The following is an 11,790-nucleotide window of genomic DNA, read 5'->3' on the forward strand; positions in this document are numbered from 1 at the left end:
GATGAAAAACTGTGTTATTATTTCTACTGTAAATTAATGTGGAATATATTTTCATCTTATTTTTATGAAATGGTACATAAGTTACCTAAGTTTTGATGTAAGATTTGAGAATTCACGTAAATCATAATCAGGTAAATATAACTTGCTTCAGTCCAGTAATATTACTAACAACGGAACAATTAATCTTATGTTTAATTTATGAAAATCAGTAAAGATTGGACATCAAGAAGACACGTGAAGCACGTGCATAAGGTGAATATTTGTATTATACTAAAATACTTTTTACTTGCTGAAGTCTAAACGACGACAGAAGGCATGAAGTAGATCAGAATGAGCTTAATTATGAATCACAACTGATTGAGTGCAACGGGGTTTTCAGTAACGTTTTGATCATTTAGAGGCCTTAGAAACTCCTATAGCACAAGGCTTTATAGGGTCAAACGTCTCTTGATTGCAGTGCATTGACAGCTTTCTGATTATAATGAGATTGTTTATCACGTCATGAAGATAAGTTGTTGATCGAGATTACGTCTGCTGTAAATTATCATATAATACAACTAAACAGATTGAATCTTATCTGCAGGCTGCATAGCAACAGTTGTGTCTTCTCCAAACAACACATAAATAACACGGGATATGTCTCGTAGGTCACTATTGATAAAAACATCAATTTAACAAGATTTTATTTTGCAGATATAATTGCATGACACTTTTATTGCATGAAACCTCATGGACAGTTACATATATGATGGCATCAGCTTAAGTAAAACACAAAGATCTTGAGATGGTCTTCATGTAGTCATTGGGTACGAACACAGCCAAACGTTGTCCACCAGCTCTCATCTGGAAAAATGGCCAAAAAAATCACTGTGCTTTCAGTATTTCCTGCATGGTGCAAGCATTTTTTTATATTTTAGAAGCATTACACAACTTAATAATAGCACAAAGTTCAACCATGTTCTAAATGATGATGACAATGAATAGTTATGTAACTTAATGACGTCTTATTAGCCAGTAAAGATAATGTTCACTGATAACGAAAAGCTCACCAATTCTGAACACGCCGGTGACTTTCATACACGTTTTAAGCTGTTGGGTCTCACAATGTTATGCATCCTGAGCTCCTGCAGGGTGTGCGGATGGTACTCAGTGCCTTGTCTGAACTCATCCACTGTAAAACACAGTATTTTAAAGATAGTTAATGAGATTTCTTCAATGCTTGAATTGAAACTTTGTGTTGCGCAGAAGAAAAAAAAAAAGATAATATTTAAAATGCACTCCTAAAAATAAGGTGGCATTGTTGGGTTCTTGAAGAACATCCATTGAATCTTTCCATTGCACAAAATGGTTCTTAAGATTTAGGAACTACAAATTCAAAATGGCTCTTCATTGCTGCAAAAACCTCTTTTATTTTTAAAAGTGTAGTAAGAAATAATTTCAATTTTGAGAAAAAGTCACAATGTTCCGAAGTGCAAAATTGCAACCCCTCTGATTCTATTTGCCTTCTTTGCACCAAGCGGGATTCGGACCAGTGTTTCCTGCATGGGAGGTGGGCGAGCTAACATAGACGCTAAAGACCAGTCTCTTGTGTCATTTGGTATTATGCCTCTTGAGATCAGGGGGGTGAGGGTTACCCACACAGCTCTTATCAGCTGACCTCTGTTACATAATAACTTTCAAGTCTTAAGTCATGGTTGATATCATGTTTTGAAGCACTCACATGGCGCTGTGTTCCTCTGCAGCTCTGTTAGATACGGCAGCATTTGTCCAGTTCTGGGATCCACCAGAGTGGCGTGGGAATTCTGGGTTCCCTTCCTCATCTCATAAACTGGAGGATTGTAATCTGTGGAGAAAAAAAAAAAACTAGTTAAATATGCCCAAAATCTACTAGGTGCATTGATATTTAAAAATGACTTGCAGACATACAGCCAGAAACTCTTCTGTTCATTTCGCCAACTTCTTGCTTGAGCATCCCAGTGTCCATGTCCATCAGGAAGCGCCTGGAAGGTTCTGTTCCTTGCCTCTTCTCAATAGGTGCTGGATTGTAGACTGTGGAGAAAATAACACACAATTGAAGGTACCCAGAATCTACTCTATTTAATTTGATTGTTATACTAGTGTTTGTTCATGCAGTTTTATTTTCAAGTTGATCTTATTTACAAAGAGGTTTTGAAAAAGCAAAGCAGCACTAAAATCTATAATGCAAATTATTTTGCAGACTTACAGCCAGAAACTCTTCTGTTCATTTCGCTGAGTTCCTCCTTGGGCATCCCAGTGTTTGTGTCAATCAGGATGCGTCTGGAAGGTTCTGTTCCTTGCCTACGGATCTCAACAGGAACTGCTTTGTGGTTCTCCTCATGTTTAGAAGAGTCCATCTTATTTTGGTGCTCTTTGAGTGGACCAACATTCACATTCATCAGGAGGTTTCTGGAAGGTTCAGTGTCTTGTTTGTGCAGCACACTCAATCTGAGCTCCTGTAGGATGTACGGCTGGTACTCAGTGCCTTGTCTGAACTCATCCACTGTCAATGAAAAAAACACAGAAAGCAGAAAAAAACAACTTTGTAAAATTTAAGATGGTAAGAAGAAACGATGTGTCAATTCATATTTTTGAGGAATCTTTATAATATCCCAAAAAACAAGTAGTGTAATAACTTTCAAGTCTTAAGTCATGGTTGATATCATGTTTTGAAGCACTCACATGGCGCTGTGCTCCTCTGCAGCTCTGATAGATACGGCAGCAGTTGTCCAGATCTGGGATCCACCAGAGTGGCGTGGGAATTCTGGGTTCCCTTCCTCATCTCATAAGCTGGAGGATTGTAGACTGTGGAGGAAACAAAAACTGATTAAGTATAGGCTGAAAATCTACTAGGTGCATTGACATTTTAAAAGTGACTTTGGAGACATACATCCAGAAACTCTTCTGTTCATTTCGCCAACTTCGTGCTTGGGCATCCCAGTGTCCATGTCCATCAGGAAACGTCTGGAAGGTTCTGTACCCTGCCTCTTCTCAATAGGTGCTGGATTGTAAACTGTGGAGAAAATACTAGTGTCAGAATATTCTCTGTGCATTGTAGTTGTTAAAATCCACTTTTTTTGCAGACTTACAGCCAGAAACTCTTCTGTTCATTTCACTGAGTTCCTCCTTGGGCATCCCAGTGTTCATGTCTATCAGGATGCGTCTGGAAGGTTCTGTTCCCTGCCTGCGGATCTCAACAGGAACTGCTTTGTGGTTCTCCTTATGTTCAGAAGAGTCTTGGCTTCTTATGTCCTCATGCTCAGAAACCACTGCCCATTTGGCTGCTAATGAAGGTGTAAGAAAACATTAGTCCAGACTGGTAAAGGACTGCTGGGAACGCTATATTCCCTGGTAAAAAGACCAGTTTAATTAAGTTTTTTTTTTTGGTGTTTTATGTTGGTTAGTGCTGGTTTGTCATTTCTGTAGCTTAACAATCAATGAACAATCTCCATTATAAATTGAGACTTACAGCCCCCTACTCTCCTGTCCATCTCATTCCTGTGTTCTTTGAGTAGACCGGCATTCATGTTCATCAAGTGGTTTCTGGAAGGTTCAGTGTCTTGTTTGTGCAGTACACTCAATCTGAGCTCCTGTAGGATATACGGCTGGTACTCAGTGCCTTGTCTGAACTCACCCACTGTAGAAGGAAAAAAAACAAAACAGGGAAAAACATAGTATTTAAAAGGATAGTTTACTCAAACAGTTAAGGTTCTCCAGTGCTTGAAAATTCAGCTGAATAGCTATTTTGTTGAACACAAGAAACAAAACCCTTTTGGAAAGTTTAAGATGGTAAGAATTTATGACAGAATTTAAATTTTTGAGGAATCCCTATCCCTAAGTGCTAGTAGTGCAGATATTTTTAATAACTTTCAAGTCTTAAGTCATGGTTGATATCATGTTTTGAAGCACTCACATGGCGCTGTGCTCCTCTGCAGCTCTGTTAGATACGGCAGCAGTTGTCCAGATCTGGGATCCACCAGAGTGGCGTGGGAATTCTGGGTTCCCTTCCTCATCTCATAAGCTGGAGGATTGTAATCTGTGGAGAAAAAAAAAAAAAAAAAGTTAAATATGCCCAAAATCTACTAGGTGCATTGATATTTAAAAAAATGACTTGCAGACATACAGCCAGAAACTCTTCTGTTCATTTCGCCAACTTCTTGCTTGAGCATCCCAGTGTCCATGTCCATCAGGAAGCGCCTGGAAGGTTCTGTTCCTTGCCTCTTCTCAATAGGTGCTGGATTGTAGACTGTGGAGAAAATAACACACAATTGAAGGTACCCAGAATCTACTCTATTTAATTTGATTGTTATACTAGTGTTTGTTCATGCAGTTTTATTTTCAAGTTGATCTTATTTACAAAGAGGTTTTGAAAAAGCAAAGCAGCACTAAAATCTATAATGCAAATTATTTTGCAGACTTACAGCCAGAAACTCTTCTGTTCATTTCGCTGAGTTCCTCCTTGGGCATCCCAGTGTTTGTGTCAATCAGGATGCGCCTGGAAGGTTCTGTTCCTTGCCTACGGATCTCAACAGGAACTGCTTTGTGGTTCTCCTCATGTTTAGAAGAGTCCATCTTATTTTGGTGCTCTTTGAGTGGACCAACATTCACATTCATCAGGAGGTTTCTGGAAGGTTCAGTGTCTTTTTTGTGCAGCATACTCAATCTGAGCTCCTGTAGGATGTACGGCTGGTACTCAGTGCCTTGTCTGAACTCATCCACTGTAAATGAAAAAAACACAGAAAGCAGAAAAAAACAACTTTGTAAAATTTAAGATGGTAAGAAGAAACGATGTGTCAATTCATATTTTTGAGGAATCTTTATAATATCCCAAAAAACAAGTAGTGTAATAACTTTCAAGTCTTAAGTCATGGTTGATATCATGTTTTGAAGCACTCACATGGCGCTGTGCTCCTCTGCAGCTCTGTTAGATACGGCAGCAGTTGTCCAGATCTGGGATCCACCAGAGTGGCGTGGGAATTCTGGGTTCCCTTCCTCATCTCATAAGCTGGAGGATTGTAGACTGTGGAGGAAACAAAAACTGATTAAGTATAGGCTGAAAATCTATTATGTGCATTGACATTTTAAAAGTGACTTTGGAGACATACAGCCAGAAACTCTTCTGTTCATTTCGCCAACTTCGTGCTTGGGCATCCCAGTGTCCATGTCCATCAGGAAGCGTCTGGAAGGTTCTGTTCCCTGCCTACGGATCTCAACAGGAACTGCTTTGTGGTTCTCCTTATGTTCAGAAGAGTCTTGGCTTCTTATGTCCTCATGCTCAGAAACCACTGCCCATTTGGCTGCTAATGGAGGTGTAAGAAAACATTAGTCCAGACTGGTAAAGGATTGCTGAGAAAGCCAAATTCCCTGGTAAATAGACCAGTTTGGCTGGTTTATGTTGATTAGCGCTGGTTTATTGCTACTCTAACTGATAGACCAATGGACAATCTCCACAAAAAGATGAGACATACACTTTGCTTTTACTGAGAAAAAGAGACTAATCTCATGTTTTTCTTCTAGATTCTCAAAAAAGTTTCAAACTGTGCTCAGATTCACCAAAATACCAAAGTTTGCAATCAAAGCCAGAGAACTCAATATGAACTCAAACATTTTTTCTTCAAAGTCCTAATGAACTATGCAATCCACTAATTTATAACTCCATACTCTTATTGTAGGCCAATTGCATCAGTTAGTGTTAGGTATTATTCTGCTTTTGAAAGGCTATGAAAAAACATAACTTGTATTATAAAAAGGGATGAAGTTTCACTTTTTCTAATGCAACTTGATGGAGACCGTTAGATGGGTTTGCAACAAACCCCTTAAGTTTAAAAACCCTTAGAAGACTCTATGATTACAACTAAGCTTAAGGTGTTTGTTGCAAGGTGTTTTGGTTTAAAATCTATAATGTGCAATGATATTTAGGAAATAACTTAGCAGACATACATCCTGAAACTCTTGTGTTCATTTCAGCAACTCCATGCTTGAGCTTCCCAGTGTTCAGGTCCAACAGGAAACGTCTGGAAGGTTCTGTTCCCTGCCTGCAGAACTCAGCGGGAAGTGGTAATTGCTTCTTGGGTTTCACATCAGTGTCCGTGTGCTTCAGAACTGAGTTATCCCTGTGTTCATCTAGGACCATTTGTGGCCCAATTTGGTTTAATTTACCATTTGAGAATCGTTGCAGTGGTCTTGCATGGAGACCTGCAAACACATCATGAACATCAAACCTGCAGCTAATTTCTTCTACATTAAACATGCCAAATGTCCTTTCATATAATCTCAATTAACCCAATAGCACACCTGTACTTAACAAGCCATAAAAACTGATTTATGACTTATCTCTATCTCAGTTGCTGAGCAGGTAATCACATATTTTATCAAGCAGATAAAATGTGTTAATGTGGTAAAGTTCAGAAGAACATTTGTTCCCAAACCTTTTCACTAAACAGTTTCCACAAAATGCCATACTACATCTACCCTATTGTTACTATAATACAATTGTGGTAAATTTAAAGAAGCTATTATAATGTGATTTAAAAAATATATATTTTTGAAACCTTCTTAGACTGTTTGAAAGTGATTCCATATTAATTCAGAATGCTGTTTTTCCGTTTAACGTCACTATATCAATTTTAATTATATGCTGGAATTGCTTTTAGAAAGCAGACAGATAATTCAAACATATTATTAGAATGTCAGTAAATAAGATAAAAATACGGAAATATATTCTGAAACTTTCTAAAACTGCAAGTGATTTCAAACCCATATTAAGTTATGATTTTAAAAGAGTAACAAAAAGTATTATTATTTTGACCAAAAAGATGACCATGGAAAGATTTAATATGTAAGGACACATTTGTTAACATCACCTTACCAGTTTTTTATTTTTATTTTAAATAGTTACATGCTAGAATCGTGTTAGAATATTAAAAAAAATGTGATTAATGTCAGTAAGATGATAAATTTAGATAAATCTCACCAGCCACGGCCAACAGGAGCAGCAATACCCTGAACATCCTGTGAAAAATATGGAAAGATGTTAAATGCTATATCACTTCTGTTCTGAGAAAAATAGATCAATAGTTTCTTCAGCGCTGTGAGAATGACTTATGCTGTCTGTTTGACTCACCTCACACAACAAGGATCGTATGCACTCTGGAGTCGACTTTAATAACCCGGAGACTCTATAATAACCTGGTTCAGAGGTTGACATACACCTTTAATCCTCTCTCTTTATCTTTTCATCTGCCTTTGTCTCTTAGACACTGATAAAACATCTGCTCTTTGATCCTGATATTCTGACACACGACCCAGTTCAGCAGATATTAGCGTCGGTACATTCATGACCTGAATCACTTTATTGCACAGAGATGTTGATATCATTTACCAGAGGAAAAAAGCATTGCTCAGAAGTTTCACTAAATGAAGTTCTCGTGTATTGATTTAATGTTTTTCTTACAGTTCCTCGGGAGACAGTCATTAGTTGTCATCCAGTAAATGTTTAGAGTTGGAAAATGAATGTGGAGCAGAAGAGAAATGGTTGAGTTCAAGTTGAGGTCTCTGACTTTGTTGGCAAATCTGAGTACAGTTTGAGACATTATTGAGATCTGAAATTCTAGAGGAGTCACATGCAAGTCTTTTTCTCAGGAAAAACATCTGTGAATTAGGAGACTTAAGCAAAAGTCAAAATTTGCTCTCCTACACGGAGTAAAAAAAATAAAGAAAAACTTGGTGTAGAGACAACTTCCACTCAGTAAATGTGGGTTCATCCTAAAATGATTTTTAAAATTTTTGTTCCAAATCTGTATGACTTTCTTTCTTCTGATGAACACAAAAGAAGATGCTTTGAAGAATGTTGGTAACCAAACAGATGCTGGTAGCTATTGACTTCCATAGTACGAACATTTTGTGTGAAATTGTAATATTGTAATATTTTCTTGTAAACATACTCCAGTAATCTGTTTTATTAACGTTGAAAAATATTTTTTACATAATTCAGTTTATTTTTATTTATTTTTTAATTTCTAGGACAAAAAAATCAAGATGTTAAAGTGATCTTGTGTGGATATTTATGGATTGTCTGTTAATAATTATCATGCGTTTCAAAGTCTTTGCCAGAAGTGCAAATTGTCTTCACAGTTCCTTGTATAGTTTTGAAGGAAGTCAAGCCTATTCTGAGACTTGAGAAAACATTTAATTGGGTTTGCTTTCTAATAGATTCAGGCAGAGATAAAGAGATAATATGTGATTTGTGTTTTCCTGTTCAGAAGTTACCTGTCATGTTGTTTTTTAGGGTTTTTCTTACTATGAAGAGTCCACCATCAAGTATCTTATATTCTGGTCTTTGTATATATGGTTTTGAACACAAAGAATATCTAAATGAACAGTTTAGTATTGTTTGACAATTTTTTAAAGCATCATTTTTAAAATACAGTTAGTCAGTAAATGTTTCCCCACATCTACAAATGTTTTAGATGATAAAAGGAGGCATAAACACACTGATAAGAAATGTTTGACGTGCAGGAACAGATGTTGATGGAGGATGAAAGTATGAGTTCTCAGTGATGTATTACATCGTAAGTCCTTTCTTGTGCACACACTTCCACCCGCACAAGCAGACAAACACAGAGAGACAGACGTGCTTGAATAATGTGAACAACAGACTTTGACACGAGTTGTGATGTACTGAGAGAGAAAGAGCACATGTTTGCCTTTGACACACACACAGAGTCACATAGTTGTTTTACTATTTCTTCAGTGATTGCTGCACTGCAAATCTCATTTTTCCATTACGTATCTTTACCCTTTAAGTTGTAATAATACACAATTGCCAAATTATGAGGGTGAATCTCACAAAGTCTGTCATTAATATGCATTGGTCATATTTCAGCCCAGAATCAAAAGAACGAAAATGAAGCCTATATTCTACGTATTTCCGTAATAATGAAGAAACTATGAAAAACAAACAAACAAAAACTAATTATTTATTTATGATATATTACTAAATTATATTGACTTAATTTTCTTTAAGCAATGTTGACTCTGATTTTATCGAATACGTTTGTTTTAAATTATATTTCCATTTTTAAAACATTTTTAAATATATAATTATAATTTTAAATAATTTTATATATTAATATGGAATTATATTTTAAATATGGAAGATATTTTTAAATATTTAAAAATATATTCCATATTTAAAATATAATTTCATATTAATATATACAATTATTTTTAGAGTTTGATTTCTCATTTCTAGGAGAAACAATCAAGATATTAAAGTGATCCTCAGTGAATTCTTATGGATTGTCTTGCATTATTGTTGACGGTTAATGATTCTCATGTGCTTGAATGTCTTTTCCAGAAGTGAAAATTGTCTTTATAGTTCCTTGTATTGTTTTTAAGGACGAAAAGTCTATTCTAAGACTTGAGAAAATATTTCATCAGGTTTGTTTTCTAATATATATATACACACATGACCTTGACTTTGATTTTATGCAATAACTTTATTTTACATCGTATTGTATGTTCTTTGTGACATGTATTAACACATGTAACACATTAACACAACGTAAGAATCGTTGTTAAATGTAAGTGTATTTTACACTGATCTCTAATTGTTTACTCTTGACAGTGTTTTAAACAGCTGTTGTTTACAGTGTGCATACTTTGACTCGTGAGGATTGAATGTAGAAAACACTTAAACTCCTTTACTGGAATAAACTGAACTGGAGCGTGTCTATATTTTCTCTCTTTTGAGGCGACGGCCCACACACAAACTGCCTTCACTGGCCTAAATCTACACTGCCTACCCTTCTGTCACACAGCGAGAATAAGACGACTCGTCAGGAGCGCTACGACTGTGTGTGTGTGTGTGTGTGTGAGTGTGTAGAGATTTGTAATACAGCTGATTCAGCCTCAGAGCATCCATCATTTCATGACAGATTGTGGCAGCGCATCTCAACAGGCTTGTGTGTGACCTTGTGCTGTTTTCACCAGCAGAGGGAAGTCTTAGCATTTGGTTTCACATTAATGGCCAGAAATGAGTTGGGTTGCTTGTGATGACTGAAAGTGATCCATATTTACTCCACATATTATAAAGAATGATGCCACCAAATTTATTTCTAAATGTATTCATAGTAAAACTCGCACATTTGCATTTGAGGCCCAAATGAGGCTCATTGAAAGTGTTTACTCCCTGTTGAAATAACAGAAGGTGGCAAAGACCACAAATGTCCCAAAAGCGTCTAAAACCATCAAAACAGACCAGACGTCACAGCTTGGCCTTGACCAGCTAACCACCTCAGGCTGTTCTTTCAGCAGGGCTGGCATGATATCAGCAGATTTCAGCCTTTTTAATGGGGTTTGCAATCAGTTTGTCACTCAATATGATCTTAAAGCTTTCTAATTCAACAAAATGTTCAGAATCACACAAAATGAGATCGGGTTGGATTTTCGCTATAGTTGTGGTGTGGACTTATTTTAACATTTGAAACATTGTCATGATCTCTTCTGAAGCTTTAGAAGAGACGTGAGTCTTTTTCTCTCAAGAAACCATTTCAAGAATGGTTCAAGATGACCAGTTCAGGTTTTAGCGATTTTGTACAATCTTATATGTTTTCTTACAAAAATCTGCTTACGCCGCACTACGTCGGGGACCTTCGTGTGTATGTTTTTTCTTAAAATTGCATGTTTCTGTTCTAATCAGACTTTGCAAATTCCTACGAGATCACCGCTTTGTAAAATAGTTACGTTTACTCATGAGATCAAGTTAGACTGTTTTCTTTTTGCGGTTTGAGACATTGTCCAGATCTCTTCTGAAGCTTTAGTAAAGACGCAGCTCTTTTTCTCGCAAGAAACAAAAGAAAAGGCGATTTTGTACGACCTTCTTTGTACATTTTCGTACAAAAATCTGAAGTTCAGTGGTGGATCTTCATGCTTATGTTTTTTCATCACGTTTCCATTCAAATCACACTATACGAATTTATACGATATCGCCACCTTGTAAAATAGGCCTACGTTTTTATCCACCTATTTTATGCGCATGTCAGAATAAATTCCTCAATGCACATCAAAAAAGTCATGTGACTTTGTGCACTGGATCAGCATAACAGCATACCGTTCTCAGTGCACAGGATCTGAAATATTGTTTTGGTCATATTTTTTTGTTCAGTCATCAAAGTGATTCGGTATAATTACGTCCCAGAGCTCTTACACGACTGTGCTCCCAAACAGCAGCCATCCCCCTTAAAAGCAAGATAACATGACCACGTTTTATTTCGTCTACACGCTCTGAGGTGCAAGTCATTTATTACAGATGAACACAGTGGCTTCTCCTACTGCAGAAAATTACCTTTTTCTAAGTGTTATTTGTCTGCAGTTTATCAGGAAGTGACGACTTTGTTATTTCATTTCGCTGGATGGAAACAGTGCATCATTTGTTAATGTTTTATGCGATATTCCAATTCTGTGCATGAGTTAAATTCGCAGCTTTGGATGGAAGCATAGCTATGGCACATGGTATCTAAAAACCGAGGTAATTTTTTGAAGGGGCCAATTTATCAACATGGAAAGTACAAGGCATGTAAAGGGTAAATCTGTTTCCTCAATCTATTCTCAGTCGTGGAATAAGATAACAGACATTTGACCTTCCTTACACTCTCCCAACATTCCCCACAAGACGCACACAAACGCTGGCCTACAATTCATTCAGTCATTTCTATTATCTCTATGCAGTGCCGGTCGGGTCATATCAGTCTACGAGGCGAGGGCTTCAGG

General features: G+C 36.8%; 1 protein-coding gene across 1 annotated transcript; it reads right to left on the reverse strand.

Annotated features, from left to right (window-relative positions):
• Positions 1–645: 645 nt before the first annotated feature.
• Positions 646–6,151, reverse strand: LOC306872746 (uncharacterized protein; the record flags this gene model as incomplete). The annotated part of the gene is made up of 13 exons (XM_079421506.1): positions 646–843; positions 1,050–1,171; positions 1,721–1,843; positions 1,927–2,049; positions 2,225–2,521; positions 2,701–2,823; positions 2,909–3,031; positions 3,108–3,302; positions 3,488–3,655; positions 3,932–4,054; positions 4,142–4,264; positions 5,124–5,318; positions 5,959–6,151. 12 exons carry the CDS (start codon positions 6,149–6,151, stop codon positions 1,074–1,076), a joined length of 1,884 nt encoding a protein of 627 aa, XP_079277632.1. The 3' UTR covers positions 646–843; positions 1,050–1,073.
• Positions 6,152–11,790: the final 5,639 nt, after the last annotated feature.

This window comes from Barbus barbus (genome assembly GCF_936440315.1).
Source record: "Barbus barbus genome assembly, chromosome: 7".
Classification (NCBI taxonomy): Eukaryota; Metazoa; Chordata; class Actinopteri; order Cypriniformes; family Cyprinidae; genus Barbus; species Barbus barbus.